At 41.0% G+C, this 23,501-nt stretch overlaps 1 protein-coding gene across 2 annotated transcripts in view; it reads left to right on the forward strand.

The window, feature by feature from the left end:
* The window catches only part of LOC149852229 (tropomodulin-3), a 56,842-nt gene extending 34,078 nt beyond the window's left edge, over window positions 1-22,764 (forward strand). For both annotated transcript variants that reach the window (XM_090029392.1, XM_090029393.1), the window contains exons 4-10: window positions 7,000-7,122; window positions 7,484-7,573; window positions 8,117-8,247; window positions 11,118-11,225; window positions 12,715-12,858; window positions 16,554-16,698; window positions 19,448-22,764. In XM_090029392.1, coding sequence (XP_089885518.1) covers window positions 7,000-7,122; window positions 7,484-7,573; window positions 8,117-8,247; window positions 11,118-11,225; window positions 12,715-12,858; window positions 16,554-16,698; window positions 19,448-19,482 — 776 coding nt within the window. In that variant the 3' untranslated portion in view covers window positions 19,483-22,764. The remainder of the gene's footprint in view (window positions 1-6,999; window positions 7,123-7,483; window positions 7,574-8,116; window positions 8,248-11,117; window positions 11,226-12,714; window positions 12,859-16,553; window positions 16,699-19,447) is intronic.
* Window positions 22,765-23,501: the final 737 nt, after the last annotated feature.

Raw genomic sequence — 23,501 nt, forward strand, 5'->3', positions numbered from 1 at the left:
GATAACATGGGGCCCCCTGCAGGATATGCTAGGCAATCTGGTGATTGCACCAGAGGAAAAAGAAGACCTTTTTAACAATTTCTTTGCCTCCATTTTTTTGTGCGAGGACTGGGACTCCCCCACTGAGATTCAGGATGAACTTGGGAGAGACTCTGCCAGGCCTAGGGTCAGGGAGGACTGAGTTGAGGAACTTGTGGAGGGGCTGGATGCGTTCAAGTCAGCAGGTCCAGATGCTCTCCACCCCCGGGGTGCTGAGGGAATTGGCAGGGGTTATCGAAGGGCCCCTGGCATGGCTTTACGAGCACTCATGGTGCTCTGGCCAGGTGACAGATGACTGGAAGAAGGCCAGTGTGGTCCCTATTTTCAAAAAAGGGAGGAAGGACCCAGGCAACTATATAGCCCCGTTAGTCTTACTTGAATCTGGGGAAGCATTTTGAGAAGATTATCCAGGAGCACATCTGGGAAGGACCAGCAGGGGGGAAGATGCTCAGGGGCAACCAGCATGGGTTCATTAGGGGCAGGTCCTGTCAGACCAACCTGACTGTCTTCTATGATCAGGTCACAGAGTCATTGGATGCAGGTGTCGCGATGGAGGTAGTCTTTCTGGACTTCAGGAAGGCCTTCGACACTGTCTCCCACCCCATTCTCATTAAAAAGCTAGGTGACTGTGGCATTGCCTATACAGTCGGATGGGTTGCAAATTGGCTGAGGGGCCGCACCCAGAGAGTGGTAATGTACGGGTCATATTTGACCTGGAGGGATGTGGGCAGTGGAGTCCCCCAGGGCTCAGTCCTCAGGCCCTTACTGTTCAATTTCTTTTTTACCGACTTGGAAGGGGGGGGTGAAAAGCACCCTGTTCAGATTCTCTGACAACACCAAGATTTGGGGTGAGGTGGGCATGCTAGGAGGGAGGGACAGGATACAGCTGGACTTGAACAGGTTACAGCAGTGGACAAATGAGAACAGGATGGGATTAAATACTGACAAGTACAGGGTGCTGCACTTGGGCAGGAAGAACCAGCAACATACTGATAGGTTGGGGAACTCCCTTCTCAAAAGCATGGTGGCAGAAAGAGATCTTGGAGTCATTATCGATTCCAAAATGAACATGGGCCAGCAATGTGAGGATGCGGTCAGTAAGGCTAACCACACCATGTCATGCATCCACAGATGCATCACAAGCAGGTCTGGGAAGGTGATCCTTCCCCTCTATGCAACACTGGTTAGGCTGCAGTTGGAGTACTGCGTCCAGTTCTGGGCACCGCACTTCAGGAGGGATGTGGTCAGCATTGAGAGGGTCTAGAGGAGGGCCACTGGCATGATCCAGGGTCAGCAGAGCAGACCCTATGAGGAGAAGCTACGGGCCTTGAACCTGTTCAGCCTTCACAAGAGAAGGCTGAGAGGGGATCTGGTGGCCATCTATAAACTTACCAGGGGGGACCAGCGGGGAATGAGAGACCCTGTTCCCCTGAGCATCTCCGCAAGTAACGAGGAATAATGGCCATAAGTTGTTTGAGAGTAGGTTCAAGCTGGACATTAGAAGGCACTACTTTACAGTCAAGGCGGCTAGGACCTGGAACCAACTTCCAAACGAAGTGGTGCTGGCTCGTACCTTGGGTCTTTAAGAGGAGGCTTGATAATTACCTAGCTGGGGTCATATGAGCCCAGTATTCTCTCCTGCCCTTTGGGCGGGGGGCTGGACTCGATGATCTTCTGAGGTCCCTTCCAGCCCTAATGTCTATGAATCCTGCCCAGGGCAGGGGGTCGGACTTGAAGATCTACTTAGGTCCCTTCCAACCCTACTTCTATGAATCCACTTAGAGGGGCTAAACTTTTATCCTTAGGTTAGAATAGATTAAACATTATCCTTGTGAATGCAATCTATATAGCCTTTGTATGTTGTAAAGTCCATCTTCCACAGCATTGGATTACAAAGCGGTTGTCAGTGTGCTCATAAAATGGTACTAGAAACACCTATCTTAAGCTAATTCCTTAGCAGGGTAGATCTGATTTAAATCACTGGTCAGGAAGCTTCAATTTAATCATTGTTTTCTATGAAAAGTACATTCTTGTTGGTTGATATAATTCTTGTTCAAAGCTACAGAAACAGGCTTCAGGATAGCCAGCACATGTTCTACACTTCTTTTTAGCCCAATGTTGAGGACTTTGGCTATGACAATTCCATCTATTTGATTACAATATTGTTCACAGATTGTCATCAGATTAGGCCAATTCTCAATATATCGCTCAAAACAGTCCACTACTGAGTTCCATCGCACATCTTGTGGGACAGTTAGTTTGGTTCCTCCTGCTTTCTTCAGAGCAGCCACTGCAAAGTGGTTGTTACAGGAGTATTTTGTAATTTCAGTGAAATTCTCCTCAATATTTCTCTTTTTATTTCTACTGTTGCTTCCTCCTTGCATTTATCTCCAACCTTCCTTGCCCAGATCTACCCTACCCTCAACAGTCCTCCATTCACTTAATTGCTTGCAACTTTGCACTTTTAGAGAGAGGTAGGGGCTTGACATGTAACTTGCAGAAAGACAGTAGTGCTGATGGCTACCTAATCAGGTCTGTTCTCTCTCATTTTCATACACAACTGTTAACAAGGCTGTGGTCTCTGGAGAGAAGTCCACAGTTTGAGAACTGAAACTAAGCATCACAGAGATGCTTAATGGGATCTTCTACACTGAGCACTGAGTCCCATTGGGTAGACTGGTTTTCTTTAATCTTTACTAATCTATAGAGGAGCCTCTGGGGACCCCGTAAGATTGGGCCCCTAATATAGTCCATGTCCTGTTGTGACCTATTTCAAAACTTTTCTAAAAAAGTTACATGAATATATTGTCTCAAATAGTAATGAGAAGCTATAATCCCTATTCTGGTGGTGATATCTTTAAGCTTTAACATAAATTAATACTATCTTTAGAGGTTTATTTTTAAACAAATCATCTTTAAAAAAATAAAAAATGTGATTATATCAACAAAAATCTGATTTAAATTTTAAAAAATTATCCACCCTGTCCTTAAGTGATTTGACCATTTATATGAATTTTCAAAAGGGAATTAAATGGAACCAGCTTGTTTGTTATACATCTGTTTTCTCCATTTAAAAAACAAATCTTAATTTTACTTTTGAAAGCATGGACTGCTACGTAGACAAACCATAAATATTTCTATAAATACCTGTATTTAAAATGAAATATATAATGCATGACATTAGTGAAGAACAAATTTGCATTTTTCTTATTTTGGAGAAGACTGTTGCAAAATCTTACCTGCATATCATTTGTTTAGCACAGATTTTTTTTCAAACAATATAGTTCTTGCTTAAGGCATTAATACCGTGTACTTCAATTCAATATATGCTTTTAAATGTTTTGATTCAAATAAGACCAGTTTCCAAAGAAGAGCAGACTATTTCAGTCTGCTACATCAAATATGACCCAATTATCTCCGGCCCAATGCTGTGTGGCTCCTGGTCCACGTGCCATCGGGCTGGGTAGGATCCATGCCTACATATGGGACTTCCAGCACTCCAGTGGGAAGCCTCATGCGAAGGTCAGCAGGAGCCTCCCTGTCCTGATGGCATGCAACTCCATGCTTCCGTGTATGGCTTCCCACCGGCCCGATGGCACGTGGTTCCTGGTCCACATGGCATTGGGCTGAGCTGGTCCTCCACGTGGGACTTCCAGCTCTCCAGTAGGAAGCCACACATGGAGGCATAGAATTGCATGCCATCGGGCGGGCAGACTCTGGCCTCCACATGCTGCTTCCCATGGAGTCCTGGAAGCCCCATGTGGAAGCACTGAATTGGCTGGCCCAACCTGATGGCACACAGCCCATACCCACATGCTCCCCCACCCTGTCCCCACCTGCAGGCAGGAGCTTCCCTTTCCACTTACCCAGCTGTCCAGTCGCACAGCTCTGTGCCTCCACATCATGGAGGTAGAGACACAGAGCCTGCTGCGGTTAAATCATGCAAAGTTATGCAATTATGTGTGGTCATGCTATTTATGCGCAAAATTGCTCAGTTCCCCAAGGTGTAAAGTGTTCACTGGCATTCTTGGTGAGAGACAGTGTTATTTTAATCAGTAATGGCTTTTAGATGCAAAGTTTTAGGTTGTAAGTAGTGCTTTCAGTAGTGCTTCATCTCTTCTCTCCTTTCATGCTTTGTGAAAAACCAAGGCACACAAGAAACACTGCAGCTGGCTTTACACAGTGCTGCTGAATGCACAAAATAAATGAAAGAATAAATCTTTTTTGCAGTCTCTTGCTATTAGTCATGTTAGGTGTTTCTTCAAATGATAGTAGAGAAATTCAAATGGATTTTTTTATTTTAAGTCAATTGTCACTCCTTAAGTTTAAATTCAATGAATTTACATTGTGGTTTTGCAACACGAAGATACAGGCTCACTGGCACAGTAAAAAGATTTGTGGCTGTTGCTAAGAATTCTTATCTTTCACTTACAAGATCCAGGTGTGTGGGAGCTGAGCATCCATGGCTCTAATTAAAATCATTTGGAGCTATTGACATTTCTGAGAATCAAGCTCTAAATATTTATAGTCGGTAGTTATCTCAGGGAAGCTTTAAAAGTAGTTTTCTGTTTTCTTTTATTTCTTACATTGACTTGTCAACTATTGATAGATGCAAAGCATTATGTTAGGTACAGTCCTATTTTATAATGCATGTCTTCTTTAATATTTCTATTTTCTGTCATCAGTAGTTGAGAAACTGACAGCAAGTAGTATCAGTAAGATGTAACTTCATTTAACGTTATTGTCGTTGCTGTTAAAGTAATACCAGTTAAAAACCATTAAAAGAATGTCCTTGGGTGTCTATAAAAATAATACAAACCTAGTTGGCCATTGAGGAAACAGGAAAAGGCAATTAACATGCACTGACTTTTATTAAACTGCCAGTTAGATACTTTTTAAAAAATTAATTTTAAGGCTGTTCAATCAAAATCGGACTGTTCACCACCAACAAAGTGTATAACTGAATATCTAACATTATAAAGCTTCAGGTAGTCTAGGACAGGGGTGGACAATTATTTCAGCTGGAGGGCCACTTAATGAGTTTTGGTGAGCTGTCAAGTGTAGCCCCACCCCACCCCACCCCTGGGGTCACCATCTTGGGACTGCAAGTCCTGCCCCCTAACCCCTGACCTTTGCCACCAGCATTCCCTACCCTTGCCCCCAGAAGTAATCCTTTTGAGGGGAAGGGGGTTGCCATTTTGGAACCAAAAAAAATAAAAGCATGTATTAGAAGTCAAACATCTATCGTAACGTATTTTAATTTTTTTTAAATGTCCTAGTTTGTGTGTGTTTGCATAGTGTGTATATAGAGAAAATTGCATAATAGCTCAAAAATAGTCCTACTCTTGTATGTTGCGTGTTCGGAGAGTGTGGGGTATGGTTGGGGGTATGTGCATGTGGAGGGGGTATATATGTGGGAAGGTTTAGGGTGTGGTCAGGGTACTGGGTGTGTGTGGGGTTTCTGGGGTGTGAGGGTGGGGTATGGATCCCCCCATAGCCTTTCTCCATGGTGCACAGCCCCCACTGGCAGCAGCATTATGTGGTGGACCCTCAGCATGCTCATGGCCTGCACAAGTGCAGTCGCCCAGTGGTGCATGGCTCCAGCTAGTTTTTGGAGCTGTACGTTGGCAGCAAGGAGCAGGGCCGGGCCAGCCCACCTCTATTGCACAGGGCTCATGTGCAGCTCCCGGGACTTGGGTGCTGCTGAGGGGAAGCCCCATGTGATGGAGCCAGCAGTCTGGTGCTGCTTCTTGCCATCACATGTCACTCAGGGAACTCCACCAGGAAGCAGGGAATGTGGTGCCCCACCACTTCTGGCAGAGTCCCATGAGCTGTACGTGATGGTAGGGAGCAGGGCCAGGCCACTGGCTCCATCGTGTGGAGCTTTCCTAGCAGTGGCACGAGTCCTGGGAGCGGCACGTGAGTCCTGCATGATAGAGGTGGGCCAGCCTGGCTCCACTCCTTGTCATCATGTGTAGCTCCCAGAACTGACTGGAGATTTGTGCCGCCAGTTGACTGTGCTCGTGCAGGCCATGAGAAGATTAAGGGCCTGCTGCCGCCACCAGTGACAGCAGGGGCTGTGTGCCATGGCGGAGGGTGTATGTGGGGGGTGGGGGGAGGTTTCCCCATTTTGGAACCCACCTTCTCTCGCATCTCACAGACCCCACCCACGCCATGCTCACCTGAGCGCTGTGCTCCTGGTGCCCTGCTGGGCATGGGCCCCAGGCTCCTTGCTCCTGCCAGCCTCGTGTTCCACGCTCTCCCCCAGCTGCAGCTTCCCTGTCTGCTGCCTGGAGGAAACACTGCAGCAGGGACACAAGCAAGAGCCATTGGAGGCTCAGGAAGCCCAGCATGTCCCCTGGCAGTGGCAGCAGTGGCTCTGCCCAGAAGCTTTGCATGCCGGCTGGGGCCCTCCCATGCAGGAGGCTGGGAGCTGGGCAGCGTACAATTAATTGGTGGGCACCCGTAGGCCGGATGAAATGGCCTGGTGGCCCGGGTCCAGTCTATGGGTTGTATTTTGCTCACCCCTGGTGTAGGATCTCACCTACCTGATAAGTTCAAGGTACTTATTTTTTAAGTGTTTTTCTCTTCTGATGTTGTAGAAAACAAATATTTAATTTTTTATCAAGCTTTAAAAGGTTTTGTGTAAATGAGGGGCAGGATTCAGGTGCTTCAAAATCTAGATTAATCTTGTTAATCCCTCTTATTTTCTTTAAACCATCCAAAATGAACATGGCAGAAATTGATTCCTGTATATGTAAGAACTGAATCAAATGCTGTGCTACTGGCATTCTTGGTTTTCATAATTTATTTCATGGTCATTAGTGTTGGTTCATGCTTGTTTCTATAAAGCTAGAGCTCAAATTGGAGACCTACACCTATAGAGTAAGAGATTTAGCTTTAAAAAAGTAATTAATGTAATGTAATTTCAGACTCTTCTTTTCTTTTCCCACCACCAAGGAAAAATATTTATTCCCAAGAAGAAGACTGTACAGTCATATAAAGAAGAGAAAGTGTCTCTTGATCCAGAATTGGAGGAAGCCTTGACAGGTGCCACAGATACAGAATTATGTGACCTTGCAGGTTAGTTTTTATAGGGCAGCAGTGTGTGCATATTCATAAGTCTGATCCCACATACTAAATATTATAGCTTGAAGAGCTAGTTATCTTAGATGCTGGCCCATGGTATGTCATGAGGATTGAGCTGAGTTCTTGGCTATTGGTATAAGATATTTGAAGAACTGTGGGCCAAAGAGAACTAAAGAAGGATATTACTCTAGTTGAAGCAGTCTTTTAATTTTTAAAAATTATTATCTGGCTTAAAATGAAAATCATGTGAAGAAACAATTAATGGTTTGCAGTCAGCTATAAGTATTATTTCAAAAATACACTTCACGTTTCAAACTTAAGTAGCCAGAAACTATACAATTCTTTTCTTTTATAGCTATCCTGGGAATGCACAATTTGATATCGAATGCTGATTTCTGTGATATAGTCGGAAGTAGCAATGGTGTTGACAAAGAGAGCTTCTCAAGTAAGTAGTCAAGACTTAAATAAAAATCTGTGTATAGTAAGGATTATCCAGCCCTGTTGCTACTACTGTATTAACTATTTAATATACTTATTCTTGCTGCAGAAATACCGTTTAGTTTGCCAGATTTAGTTTACCAGATTTGAATCATGCTTGTTGTGTGATATGCTAGTAGCAAGAATGAGAATTAAAAGACAAAAATCTTGTTTTGTGAAAAACTCAGAAATGAATGAACAAACATGTTTTATTTATGATTGAGTTTTACCTTTAAGATATGCTTTGTGACCCAATTTCCATCTGATTTCCCAAAAAATTACAGGGGATGCTATCTAGAATGTAGCAGAGAAACTTTAGAGAGCTTCTGCATTTAAATATGGCCAAAAGAGGACAAGAGACTCTGGGATGCCTTGGTTTTTTTTGGAGGAGGGAATGAGCAAAAAATATATTTTAACAGGTAGCTTATGACTGTTTAGACACAGTAGTTAGCATACATACTATTTGTTAAGTTAATAAATCAACCATATGATTTATTGTCTTACATTTTAGATATAGTAAAAGGTGAAAAGATTTTGCCAGTTTTTGATGAACCACCAAATCCCACAAATGTGGAAGAAGCGCTGCAGAGGATTAAAGATAATGACTCTCGTCTTGTTGAAGTGAATCTGAACAATATAAAGGTAACTGTTTGGAACTTTTAATAAATGCACTCTGTTTTCTAAAAATAATTTTTCAATATCTTCAGTTCAGTACTTGAAGCTAGCCCCTTATAGACTCACTTTTAAATGTAACAACTTTCTCAATACATTTTGAGTTATATAATCTCAGGGTAGGGACTTGGATGCAAAGTCTTTATCCGGTACTGTTTACATGTCATCCATAAGTGTTATTAAGAGCATAGTGACACATGCATATAGCATATTACTTGATTCATATATGGTTTGATTAAAGTTGACCCTGCATATAAGTTGACCTCATACTTTCCAAATCAGCTTTAGGAAAAACATTTTTCCCCAATGTAATTTGACTGGGGAAATCAGTAGAGACTTCAGAAAAGCAGACTTTAACTCACTCAAGGAATTGATGGACAAGGAGCCCCTGGGAGGTCAGTCTGAGAGGGAAAGGTGTCCAAGACAGCTGGTTGTATTTTAAAGAAACCTCCTGAGGGTGCAGAAATAAGCCATCCCAACTCACAGAAAGACTTGCAAGTATGGCAGAAGACTAGCTTGGCTTATCAGGGAACTCTTTAGGGAGCTAAAACACAAAAAGGAAGCTTACAAAAGTGGAAACTTGGACAAACGACTAGGGAGGAGTATAAGAATATTGCTTGGGCATGCCAGGATGAAATCAGGAAGGCCAAAGCACAATTTGAGTTGCAGCTAGCAAGGGATGTGATCGGTAACAAGAAGGGCTTCAACAAGTATGTCAGCAAGAAGAGAAAAATCAGGAAAAGTGCAAGTCCCTTACTAAATGGGGAGGCAACCTAGTGACGGATGATGTGAAATGTCTGAAGTACTCAATGCCTTGTTCACTTCAGTCTTCACAGGCAAGGTCAGCTCTCAGACTACTGCACTGGCAGCACAGTTTGGGGAGAAGGTGAGCAGCCAACAGTGGTGAAAGAACTGTTTAGGGACTATTTACAGAAGCTGGATGTGTACAAGTTCACGGGACTGGATGCTGTGCACTTGAGGGTGCTCAGGGAGTTGGCTGATGTGATTGTAGAGCTGCTGGCCATTATCTGTGAAAATACTTGGCGAATGGGAGAGGTCCAAGCAGCCTCCTGTCATCTGGTTCAGTGACGGGAGGCAGGGGAGAGCCTGGGTTGCGCTCCAAGCAGCTCTGCAGCCCCATGGAGCTCTGCCTGGTGGCAGGAGGTGGAAAGCAGCCCTGGCTTTCCCTGCCTCCCACCGCCGGGCTGCAATCCGTGGGGCTGCAGAACCACTTGGAGCACAGCCTTGGCTCTCCTCTGCCTCCCACCGCTGGGCTGCTCTGAAACTCAAAATGTTTAAAAATGTTTAGCGTGCCCTTCTTTTGTTTTGAAGCTGTTTTGAAGCTTTTTGTTTGGTTTTAATTTTGCTGTTTCAAGCTTGAAAAGCATCAAAACAGCTTTGAAACAAAACACTCAGCAAAATTTCGCACAGGCCTAGTGGGCAGCATTAGATATGCTTGAAGTAGGGCTAGGATTTAGAGACCTAGAGAAATTGGAGAATTGGACCAAATGAAATCTCATGAGGTTCAATAAGGAGAAGTGCAAAGGTCTGCACTTGGGGGAATCCCAGGCACAGGGACAAGCTGGGGACTGACTGACTAAGGATGTGGACAAGTTGGAGAGAATCCAGTGGAGGGCAGCAAAAATGGTTCAGGACTGGGGCACATGACTTATGAAGAGAGGCTGGGGGACTTGGGCTTATTTAGTCTGGAGAAGAGAAGACTGAAGGGGGATTTAATAACAGCCTTCAGTTACCTGAAGGGTGGTTCCAAAGTGGATGGAGTTGGACTGTTCTCAGTGGTGGCAGATGACAGAATGAGGAGTGGTCTCAAGTTGCAGCAAGGAAGTTTAGGTTAGATCTTAGGAAAAGAAAATCTCTCATGAGGAGGGTAGTAAAACACTGGAACATGTTACCCAGAGGGGCTGTGGAATGTCTATCCTTGGAGGTTTTTAAGATGCAGCTAGAAGATGCCTTTTTATGGTATTTTTATGGAAGTTTTTTGAGGGGGTCCAGGGAAGATTGACTTATTGGACAATACAGCAAAAGTAGCTGTCTATAATTATGATTATTTCCAGTTATGATTGTGACTGACAAATTTTTAAACAGTATTTATATGAAACAATTTAATATATCTAAACCAATCATCAATAGTTTTGGTTTGCTTTTTTAATATGTCCAAATTATTTACTGTTTCCACTAAGAATACAAAATCTATGCCACGGTATAAGAATTGCATACATTAGTTAGACCAGACACCAGTATGCACCCATAAAGCCAACAAAATACAATGTATTGCTATGATGTATACAAAAAGAATAACTAAGTTCTCATCATAGTCATCCAAAATTATTGCATTTGATTCTAATGGCCCAAAATGAACTTCTAGTCTACTTTTGTAAACCTAGTTAAGCAGAACATAAATATTTTAAACAATTTTGCATTCAGAAGGAACTTCTAGTTATTCCTTTCCCTAATCAATCTTTTTTGACTTGTGATATACAGCCCACTTCCTGAAAGAGGCATTAACGTATGCGTGCAGCCCTAGTAGAATATTCATCTTGCATACTTGCTCCTTCCAGGACAAGGCACTTTCTAACATTTCATATGTGGCACTGACTTGAATATAGTAAAGTGTATATAGGTGACTTAAGAAATTACCCTAACACTCTACTCTGCCTATTTTATACACATCTAAACCTCTGCTGTGGGACTAGGTTCTTTGATGATAATTTAAAATTTAGTGTTTACATATAGAAAGAATAAGATAATGTGAAGAGTTGTGCTGGAAAAAAATCTTAATAGTGGAGATTCTCAAGAATGTAAAATATTTTTAATTCAAGAACATCCCGATTCCAACGCTGAAAGAATTTGCAAAGGCTTTGGAAACCAACACTCATGTGAAGAAATTCAGCCTTGCAGCTACTCGAAGTAATGACCCTGTTGCTGTTGTAAGTTGAACTGTTGTTTTCAGCCAATAGTATGTGGTTGGGAAGAGGCAGGGGGAAAATTTGATTGAACTGAAATCTATTTGAAAGTCCTAGTAATTGGAAGATTATAACAATTTCATTCCCTTGTATTCAGAAGTAAAATATTGTTAAATGCACCCCAGCTGCATCTCATTGGGCAAGTATTTTACCATTTCATGAATATGCCAGAGTGCGTTAACTACAATATAAATGAAACTTGGTACTCCGGCCTTTTAGTGCTTTCTGTTTTGTGAGAGATTCTCAGGTAGACCTCGTTCCCTCCTAACAACTGATTTCCCCCTTGCTTAGATGTCAATGCTTCATTCCAGGAACTAGTAATGTCTACAGAACTTGGTTTAAAGGACCTCTTCTCTTAACAAATAGAGTTGTTAGTACCTGTATTATAAGATTCTGTGCTGAACACAGTTTCTGTAGCAGGTAGATCAAAAAAAATATTTTGTAACATGTTGACCTAATATTGATATTCTGTCCTAATTGTGAAATTTTAAATCAAGGTTGAGTCTCAAAGTCTTTAGTTGGCTGGTAAATAAACTCAAATGCTAGATATTTGTATTCTTTGCTTCTGTACATTTTCCCCCCCCCCCCATTAAGTCGAAACCTTTTATCCAGTAGTGCCTTGTTAACATTTCAAATAAATTCAGAATCACAGACTTTCCTTCAAAATAAAGATCTGTGGTTCTGCATTAAGTTTTTTTTTCATTTCAGATTTGGAACAGAAATGAATTCAAAACATCCTGTGAATAAAGTTTTAGAAAATTTCTTTTTAGATTTATCAAAATAAGTTGTCAGTTAAACTGAAGTATTTTATTCAAATTTCTGATCTCACTGTAGCTTGTGTGTTTTGTAATACATATTACAAAAAACAAGTTTACATCTTAGTGAAATGTTTGGTTTATTTTTTTTAGGTTTTGTCAAAAAGATTGAAAGGTTTCCATTTTCCACTGAAACCATTTTCTAACTAGCTTGGTGATTGACTTTAAAAGCCATTCTCTTGCATTTTCTTCTTTTAACAAATGGCAGACATAAGTATTCTGGAAGTCGTATTTCCTGCCTGTAAATCACTCAGATCTAATTTCATCTGCTGTGTGAACAGGCTTGTTATATCTTTCATTGTTTACTCTGAGCAACTTTGTATCATTTCACTGGGCACCACAGAGCTTTCTGCAAAGCTTACAAAGTGGATGTGGTCCAATATGCTAATTTCAGACGATTTATATTCTGTGTAGGTTCTAGTTTGTAGCAAGTGAAGGACACAGACTCTTTAATTGTGTACTGTACCACCGAAACTTGTCTACATTGGAGAAGGCTGGTTGTAGAGTCATCTTCCATTCTCAAAAGGCTGTAAACTTATATTATGTGGTTACTTAAACTCCCACGTAATCCCTGCATGTGTAGTTGATTGTAGCGTCACTTGTAATTAAATCATAATGAATGTTTCCTGCATTCCAAGGCTTTTGCTGATACGCTGAGAGTGAACAAAACATTGAAAAGTCTAAATATAGAATCCAACTTCATCACTGGAGCTGGCATTCTGGCACTGACTGATGCACTAAAAGAGAACGAAACCTTGACAGAGATCAAAATCAATAACCAGGTAAGTGAGCCGATCGTACGTTTATAGTTGCATTGCTGCAGACATGCTGTTTACCCTAAGTGTGACACATTTGATAGAACAGATACTCATTTGTAATAGATTCACATACATTTCTGAAGACAAGCTAAGTGTCTTACAGGATTTGATATACTACTTTTTTTATAACTTATTCATAAATCTTTGTTCCAGAGTGTTTTTTCTAGCCAGAAGCAGGGATGTTAAAAATGGACAATGTTCATCTGAAATGGGACAAAACTTGGAGGAAGAGATGAATTCATAAAGCTCCCATGCATCATAAGTAATGATAAAACATGAAAGAGAGTGTCTGTGTATAGTGATGATCAAACAGTGTCTTAGGCAGGACTGGCTAACTGGGAATTCTGCTGACCCCACAAAATAGAAATGCAATGGGAATTACATTTTAGCAGTGAAAGAAGCTGAGAGACCTTTAAAATCTAGGTTGAAATAAAAGGAGGTGGATGAACAGTTGTATCGTGTTACACTGCCTCCTTCCTCACTTTCTAGTGGAATGAAACTGGGTATTTGAAAGAGCCACGGCCTGGAAAGGGCACAGAACCTGGTACCTGACAACTGTGGGCTGTAGAGAGCAAGGATTCAGCACAGACGGTTTGTTCAGTTCCTCCTGGAGTTTCTCAGCTAATGTTACAGCCTTACAAAGGTCCAGGGCTAGTCATTTGATGAAAGGTGCCAAGTCTGTCTCTCAAGTTTCGGGTGCTTTCTGTTGTGAGAGAATGGGGCAAGATACCATATTTACTCAAATAGAGTACACCCCTGATTATTAAGACACCCCCCCCATAATTAGATTCCATATATGGAAAACATACATTTGTTACAGTTTTCCAGGTATAAAATCTAAATTTTGGAGGTTTGCCTTGAATTTGTCCCCCTCCCACTGCTACAGCAGGGAAAATAAATCTGGGTAGCCCTTTGGTCAGGTAGCCCTTTGCTCTCTGTTTTCCCCCCCCCCCCATTTTTTTCCCTGACAGCCCCTTCCCCCTCTCCGTACTGTATGACCCTGCTATCCCTGAGCACATGAAAATAAGAAGCGAATTTGAAAACAATAACCTTGAAATTAAGCATGGCAGTAGTGATTTGCCTATGGTACTTATAGACTGTTTATTCAGAATTGATGCACATTACCTCTTTTGAAAACTGTTGCAAGTTTTAGCACAGGTACTCCATAAACACTTGTTAAAAAGCACTTTGGCAACTACTTGTACACTACAGTACAAACTATGCATGATATTAGTCTAGAGGCAAAGGCTTGTGATTTTACCACATACTTCATTGGGCTGGGTCCCACCAGAGTCAACAGCATTTCAAACCACAGTGACCCCACAGCTCAACACTGCTTACTTAGTATGTGTGTGTACTCCAGATTCTCTCCCCTCCCAAGGATCCACGTGCTAATTAGCCCCCACTCATGACTGGAACCGGGTGTTCCTGTGAAGTCCTGGCATGCTCTAAAGATTTATGTGCATGAGGCACAGGGCAACCTGATCAGGCTTCACCTCATGGAGGGTGGAGGCACATTAACTGTATGCACCGGGCTGAGGGGGGGTGGTGACAGGCATTCCGAGTGAACTGTATGCAATGCTGTGATGCAGCATGACGAGAGAGAGTCGGTGGTCATGGGGACTGCACGCAGTGGGCACTACCGTATGTCTTAATTCATATGGGCTGCACTAGGTTCCCATCAGCATGTTTGTCCAATGTGGGTCAGGTGTTTTATAGTCAAGCTCAGTGTTGGCTGCATGACTGCATTTAATCAGTTTCATAGTTGGTTTCCATTGTTAAGCACATGCTGCTTTTGATGGCAGTTTAATGATAGACCATGTATTTAGTGAGATTCCCTTGTATGTGATTGTAAGAAGACCGGCTTTTTCTCTCCATGCCAGTGAGGGGGGAGGGGAGGTGTTGAGGACCTCATCTTGTATTCAAGTAAATATGTGCTTGTCGTTCTTCTTTCCTAACTATTGCCAGCTGCAGGAAGCTGTTGTGTGGTTCTCCAGCCCCATACTTCCAGTATCTGGACAGGCTTGTTTAAAATGTCTCGGCTAAAATGCCAACTAACACCTCTGGAACTTGCATGTAGACAGGACAGACTATTCTGGCCTGCGTTAGCTGGTCAGACGAAACATTAGGGCCAAGCCTAGGACTGATAATGACCATCTAACACTTGTTAAGGCATATTTTGCTTTGTCAGCAATCAGGTTTTAAAATGCATTAGCTAACACCTTTTCTCCCCTCTCACCCCCAAGTCTAGACAGATCCTTGTCAAATTTTGAAATGAGGCTTATTATGCCTTTTTTCTAGAGTGTTGTCCCTAGGGCTCCTATACATTTCCACAAATAAAGCCATAACTTTATTTCTTTCTTAAACGTTCTTACTGGGGAGCTGGGCTCCAGGCCCTTTCCGAGTGGGAAGCATGGAAAGTTGAAGGTAATTAATTGCCCCGTAGATGTCATTGCTTGGAATAAGGAGTGCTAAATATGTTATTCTGTTAACTGTTCCTGATGTACTTTAAATATTGGTTTGACTGAAGTGTTACATAGGCTGTAACTTCAGCCTGTTTTCATTGACTGAAGATCGTTTTAGCCCAGAATAGTCATGTCTACCCAGACAGCATTAGAAATTCCAGAGGAAAAGATTTGGTATCATCAAAAAATCCCATAACTTAATAAACAGTTTGAGGTCATGGTTCTTATGTCTTAATGAAAATGGTCAGTCCTTTTTCTTCTTAATTTTGTGTTCTAAATAAACTTCAAACTTAGTGTTCGAAGCACGTAGCACCTTATCAGAGAGACTCCCCATTATATTGCATTTTTAAAAGAGAGATTGCACTTACTCCTCAGTTGTGACAGCAGTAGGAGAGACCTTGCTTTTACCGAGTAAGTGATACATGGGCGGAATAGGTCCACAAATTTGGATAACCTTTCCTTTCTTTTCCCTTTGTGATGGAAAATGTCTGAAGGCCACTACCAGCTACTATAAACTAGATAGCGTGGGACCAATGTTCCCTCTAAGGAGTAGCGGTCCGGGAGTGCGCCGCTTCGGTCCCGCGTGGGATGCTTATTGAAGGGGGCTGGAGGCTGGAGCCGAGAGGCTCGGGCTGAGAGGCTGGCGCAGGCTCTGCTGGCTCTGGGGAAGCACTCCGCTCCCCCGCATCAGGGCCTAGGAGTGGAGCCATCCCTGATGCAGGGGAGCAGAGTGCTTCCCTGGAGCCGACAGAGCCCCAGCCACACTTTTAGTTGTGCACAGCTGTGCACGCGCACACCTTAGAGGGGACCTTGCATGGGACTCTTCCTGACTGTACAGTGCCCATAAGGATACACAGGAACTTGGGCAAGCTTGAGACGGGTACAAACAACAGTGTGCAGGAAGGGGACCATCTCTGGGAAGGAGAAAGATGGTGTGTAACTGATGAAAATATATGAATGTCGGAGTACTTCTCTAGGTGTAAGTTTTAAAAAGAAATTTAAAAAAATGCTCTTAAAGTTGGTGCCAAGTTGCTGTAGGGACTGGTGCTCTGAAGTACGTAGAAACACCTACACTCTGAACTTCTCTGATCAAAACAGAAATTGCTATCTAGAAGTGAAACATCTTCATTGTATAGTTATTTCCTGTTTAAAAAAATAAAAACCTAATATTGAAGTGTTAATGTCTGTTAACAGAGGCAGCAGTTGGGACAACCTGTAGAAATGGAAATTGCCAAGATGCTTGAGGAGAACACACAGATCCTTAAATTTGGATACCAGTTCACACAACAGGGACCACGGACCAAGGCAGCTGCAGCTATCACAAAAAATAATGATTTGGGTAAGACCAGTCTGTGGAGAGACTGTTGAATGACCTTATCAAGCACAGGAGTCAGGGTAGTTTTGCTTTGCATTTTAATAGATTTGCTCAGGATAAAAAGATGCAGGTAAAACTTTCAGTTTTCTTCTGCACTTGAGTCTTGCTTTCATTTATACTGTTTCTTCCTCTTCCTCACTTCTAATGACATCTCTGTGTCCCTAAGCTGGAGTCCAGAATTCTTCTGGCGGTAACATCAAAAATGAGAATTCCAGATAAGGTTCAACTAAAAAGAGCATACTGATCAGTAATTTCACATTTGGTTTGGGCCAGAATAAGTTTAGCACTTTCTTAAAAGGCCACTGTGAAATTGTGAGTTAAAAAGTGCAGCCTACTCTCTTTCTTCTTTTCCACTTCACCCCATTGTTTATTACTCCATTTGGAAAACTAATCCAGTCCCTGGTACCAGGATACACTTCTACAGAAGACTAACCAACTCAGTGAGAGATGAGAACTCAAGTCACTCCTAAAAGAGTACTCTAGAAATGCTAACCCTCTAGCTATAAATCAAATGAATATGAGAAGTGTGGTTAAAACAGGAATGCCTCTTTACCTTTTTCACTGTGTACAGTCTAAATTCCTGGTTAGAGAGATGCACCATGATGCAAGAGAGGCCATGAGCCAGGCAGCTTAGAAGATGTTGCACAAAAACTTGAGGGGGAAGTGAGGACCATTGTTTAGGGCCTATGGTGTAGAAAGCCTGGAAATGGGTCAAGAGATGCCATTTGAGGAAAGCTAGCCTGAGGGTGGTAAGGTTGCTCTAAGAGAGGCAAGGAAGGAGGAGGCATAGGAGAGGCCTCAGTTGAAGGATACAGGAAAGCTACATAAATACCTCAAGAGAGTCTAGATGTTGAAGCTAGCAGTTGGATCTTTTTCTCTTATTTTAAGTGCTGCTCTGCTTGTCTTGAACTTCCCTCTTTTTTTTCTATGAGTTCTTATTTCAGCATTTAATTGTTGGAAATCTATTTTTATATTCTCTTTTGATATCTTGCCTTTTTTTCCCCTTGCTTTCTTAGTCTGGAGTGTGCAAGTAAAAATTTCTGCAAATGCCCTTTCATCTCTCCAGCCCTGAAGCTACAGAGACAGGTTATTGTGAATACCCATTTGGGTATTGAGCACTGAAACTGTGATGTTAAAGTCTCACATCACTGTCTTTGTATGTTTCTTCTGAAAAATTGAGTAGACTTTCTCATGATTTTGTGCTGTACTGCACCCTGTTTTTGTTTGCTTGAGATTTCTGTATAAATCAGTTTTAACTGCATGATTGGAGAAGTCAGTAGTGTGAATGAAACATCCATTTTTGCAACCTAATTAGAAACAGATATTAATGAAATGTACATCAGTTTTACTGTAAAACAAACATACTCCAGTCATTCAGTGAACCCAGCATATTGTTTAATTCTAAACACCATGTGATCTTTATTAACTTTACTCACTAATCCTGTGTTGCTTTTGTAACATCATCTCAGGAGGTCTGCAAACCAATTCACTCATTTAACAATTAACTGAAGATTTTTATCAAGTTGCTGAGCATATCCTAAGATGTTTTTCACTAAATGTATGGTTCTTGGGGCATATTATAAAATTACTCTGTTCACTGTTGAAGTACAATCACTAATTAGAACTATAATTCACCACCTCTTAAGTTTGCTTACTAGACTAGAGTGTTGCAAGATTAGCACTTTTTATTTTTTACTATACAAACATTTTATGGTATTCATAGGTACCAGAATATATTCCAAGTTGCTAATGAATAAATTAAAAATCCTGGGTAACTTCATAGACATTAGGGCCGGAAGGGACCCCGGGAGATCATCGAGTCCAGCCCCCTGCCCAAAGGGCAGGAAGTCAGCTGGGGTCATAGGATCCCAGCAAGATAAGCATCCAATTTACTCTTGAAGGTGTTCAATGTAGGTGCTTGAACCACCTCCAAATGTTAAGTGGTATTTAATAGGGCTGTGCAAAAACAGCACAGTTCCATTTCAGCTTCCATTTCACTGTTTCAACAGGACAGTGTTTTGTTTTGAGTTTTGTTTCGTCAAAACTGTTTCGCTGTTTCGTTTCGCCCATAGGCTATAATGGGGAAGCACAAAACAGCCTATAACTTTCAGTTCTTGATTGATTCGGATGAAACTTGTAGGAATGCGTATCCCCTTCTGAGGCCATGAAGCCTGTCAAGTTTCAAGGAGATAGGTGCAGGGGTTTGTGGGAAACTACACCCCACGCTGCTGACAAGCAAAACTTGTGACATGGGTGACAGAAAGCAGGCCAGTTCAAACAATTCTGCCTTTTATGCTGTTTTTCCATCCCTTCCCCAGAGCACTGGGATTGGAAGGGACCTCAGGGAAGAATCACAGTCACTGGCCAGCTACACACAGTCAATATCAGAGCAGTCCTTCCCTCTCTTCCCCCTCCCTCTCCTTACTTTGTTACCCTGCAGGCAAGCCCAGCTTGAGCTTTAAAACATTTCAAAACTTTCTAAATGTTTCAACTGGCCTCATTTTGTTCTGAGGCTGTTTTGAAGCTGTTTATTTCGTTTAGCTGTTTCGAGCTTGAAACAAGTCGAAACAGCGAGCAAAATTTCACACAGCCCTATTACTTAATTATTTGGTTTGACCAGTAGTGGTTAGCTTGGGTACTGGGGTCTTATGGAAATCCTTAAAGAGGTTACAATTTAAATGTGTAATTTTGTTTTATTTTCTTATGGCTGCAGTTCGCAAGAGAAGGATTGAAGGAGACCATCAATAAATCTTGCTGCTGCCAGAATGGATTGTGTGAAGATGTCATAGATCTTCAAGGCTCATTGTGGGCTTAGCAGTCTCTGACTTCAATTACCTGGGTAGAAGGGAAAAGACTGGAAACCCCATTCCTTTTTTGTAAAATTACATTAATTATCTGTGTGGTATGCATCACGTTTCTCAGTTTCAGGCATAGTACCTGCACCTGACTGGGCAGAGATCAGGTTTTTTAAAAGAATTTTTTTGTATTTCAAGATTTCCTACTATACTTTCTGCTGAAATGATGTAAATTCAGCAATCAATGGAGTGGTTGTCTATTCAAAGAATGGCACATGAAGGATCAGTGGGTAAATAACGAAAACAATTGGAGTATGTTTCTGATAGAAAAGCTGGGGTGGTTATTTAAGTGGAAGGATTTGTATATTTTTTTAGAACAATGATTTAGTGAAAAGGGATTCTTCATGCAGAACAATTGGGCTCTTTGTAGCTATTCAGCCTTGTTCATATGAACCTAAAGATTAATCTTTCACAGCTATCACTGTTGCAGTTCTTTTTTATGTTCTTGATCAGGTTAAAATGCTTTAATACTGTGATTAAGCTTGAAAGTTGTCCATTTTTAAAGCAAAATGAATTGGATAAGGACTTCTACTTTTTTTCAACATTCAGGAATAATATAAAGTGAAGGTGCCTTGAAAAATTAACAGTGTCTGTACTAAACCAAAACGCCTCCAAAACAGCTTATGTTAGAAAATATTCTGAAACTGTACTTTGCTCTGATGTGTCTAAACTGGGCATATACTTTTAGATTTGATTTTTGTATGTTCCTCAGCATTGTTTAGGGTATAGCATTCTTTGTTTAAAAATATCTATATCTAAATATCATAAAAGGCATAGGAGTTTTCTAGAAGTAGTGGACATGCATTCTTTAAGAAATGCTGGCTAGTGGGTGCTGAAAAAGCAATCTTATGAACTGTAAAAATCCTAGGGTCCCTGGTGGTAGTTAGTTGGGAATTCTGTTTGTTAAACTAAAATCAGTCATACTTCCTTCCATATGAAATGGTGACAACTGTATTGGGCAAGTTTTCAACTGTCACAATGATAAAAGGTCTTCCTGTTCCACTGACTTATGATCCTATTGTCATGATGTAAACTACACTGAAACTTAACTAGTTCTAACAAATTTCTAACATGTTGGACAGTATATTCACAATATTATTCAAGACCATTTATTGAAGATAGGTATTTAGTCAAATGTGTCACTATAAATGTTGTCAAGTTCTGTATCTGTAACTAACTGGGTGACAAAAGTCACTTCACTTTTAGTATCAAATAGAAGTGGACTTTTTGGGGGTAATGTGAAATTTAAATAATTTTTACTCATTGTGCTGTTTTTTGAATTGCACTGTATGAAATGCTACAATGTTGCCCCATTATGCCATAAAAGTAGAAGCACATTCTAAGGAACTAGACAACTACATTTACAGTGACACACAGTTCAAACGTTGTAAGTGTCAATATCCTTAAAATGATCATACGTATGGTGAGTTTATATAAACTATGTATAGGTGATGTGAAAGAAGAATGTCTACAACAGATTTATGCATCAGATTTGGAGAAATTTACACTGTAATTGTGCCCACATACGTTCTGTTATAAATCATGGGTTTTTTTAGGTTTGCTCTTCTTTTCTCTGAAAATGAATTTAAACTTGTGGCATGTGTACAATGACTTTTAAGCTATGAACCTCCAATGAAGATGTAAATACCTAGATTTATAAGGGTAGAAAAATTAGTGATTTTTTTTTTTTTTTTTTGTGGTTCATTCTAAATGAACCTATTATAGCTTAGATAGCTATGTAATCTTGCAAGAATGAAAAGGAAGTTGGGACAATTTCTATTAAAACCAAAGATATCTTACATTCACACACTGTTCAATAGCCAGAAATTATGTGATTGGTCATAAAAAGAGTGTGCTCCTTTTTGTCTTTTGGCTTACAGTATTTTACATAATTTAAGAGGTCTTTGAAAGATGCTGTTCTGAAGTTTGAGTTCATAAATATGCTTCCAAACATGAATTAAAAGCTAAGTGTCTTTTCAAGAGATGGTGCTGTACAGATGTGGCCAAAGCATAGTATACATGTAACCTGTCTCAAACTGTATGTTTAAGGTGCCTAATTTATAAAACACCAAGTAACCATTTTGTGTCAAATAATCAAACTGTAAAACTTCCCTTCCATCTGTTTGAAGGTGCTGCATATCCTTCAAATCTGTTCCTATTATTTGTTTGATCAACAGTTATGCAAATTTGCTAGCTGCTGTATATTCTAATCCAGGTGGAAAATGATACACTGGGATGGACTAGGTAATGAAAAATTAGTCTGTTGCCTGTTTGAATAAAGTCTGGCTCCTTAATGGTCCAAATGCAAATCTGTGGCTTAGGATAAAGTGGTCAAGGGTTTTGTTATAATTAAAGTAGCAGACCACCTTGTGCTAGCCCTTGCTAGTGTAACCAGCATAATCCTATTGAAATAAATAGGTGCAGCTCCGTAGACATCCACTGAGCATTTGCCTACCCATTGGCAATCTAAGCAGAGAAAAGTTAGACAGATTGGACATGGAGAATAAACTACTTGGTCTTGAGGATTATCCCTTCAAGTTCGGTTTGAGGCATTTTTGGCAGGGGAGCAGGGAGAAACTTTAATGTTTGCTGCCTTTCGTGCCTGTGGTATACCTTTTCTGGGGATAAATGAAGGTAGGAATCTAGCTTCCAGTGAGTAACCATAAACAGACTCAGAAAGCAGAGCTAACTTTCAGATTTACTGACTTCAAATATATAGTAAAGACTTGAGTATGATGAGTACATATGGTATTGATTTTTGTAATAAATTAGCATATATACTGGGCCTGTTTCCCAAAAGACATGACATTTGTGTGCTTTTTAAGCTTGATTCTTGGTCAAGTCACTTCAGTTTTGAAAATAGGCATTAATCTTGGAAAACAATCCAGTGACCACATGTTTTGTTGTTTATCTTGGGTTCTATCCTCAAGGAAGAGAATCGTGGACTGAATATGTTCCCAAAACCTTTTGTAAACTCTCTTCTTCCAATTGCACTCTAGAGAAATGGTCTCATTGTCTCCACAGCTTTTTTGGTATGTATAATATTGTTTGTAAGCTACAAACAATGGTCTGTTCAATTTAAATTTCCATGGAGGAAATGCAAATTGAGTATATCAGCATGTTGGCACTCTATGCTGTTGAATTGTAATACAGTAAAATATCTGAAGAATCAAAATACAGTTTGGTTTGGTTTTTTAAAAGTATTCAGAAAGCTGAATCTTGCATGTGCTTCAAGCTATTGCTGGTATTTGTCACGTGGAAAATATTAGTTTAGTGCATGGCAGAAAAGAACACTGGCTAGTATAAAACGTCCATAGTAATAGTAGTAAACTACTGTTAACCCAGTCCAAACATTTAAGCCAGTGGCTAGATATAAAAATCTTAATCACGGTCTGCTAGTTCAAGTTATATGGCAGCACAGGTTGTAGCCTTGCCCTAGACATTGCAAACAGTATGTTCCACTACTTTCCATTTCTCCAAGGTGCTTTGTCATGGTGGGATGTGTTAGGCAGGGAGTGGGGTTGGGGGACCAGCTGAGGTGAAACATCTTTTTCAGTACAGCTACCCCTTTAGACACTGACAGAATCCAAGTTTGCAACTTGAAATTGCACAAATACATAGGCATATGAGGATTTGGCTTTTCATCAATAAACATTGATAGACGGCGATTCCACCGCACGGTCTCAGACTGACGGAAAAATATTTCCAGTAGCAATAATCAAAATTAACAGAAAAGTGACTGTAACAAGGAACCCTTACCCCTGTTACTGGACAGTGGAAAAAGAGAGGCGGATGGACAGTGTGGAGAGGTTAAATGGGAAAACAGTGGGTGGCCTGATGACCAGGGATCCTGGTTTTCCCTGATAAAAAAAATCACAAATTCTGCGCTAAAAAATGTCATATTCTCTGTTA

The sequence above is a fragment of the Crocodylus siamensis genome, chromosome 15 (assembly GCF_052110815.1).
Source record: "Crocodylus siamensis isolate JL-2025a chromosome 15, ASM5211081v1, whole genome shotgun sequence".
NCBI lineage: Eukaryota > Metazoa > Chordata > Crocodylia > Crocodylidae > Crocodylus > Crocodylus siamensis.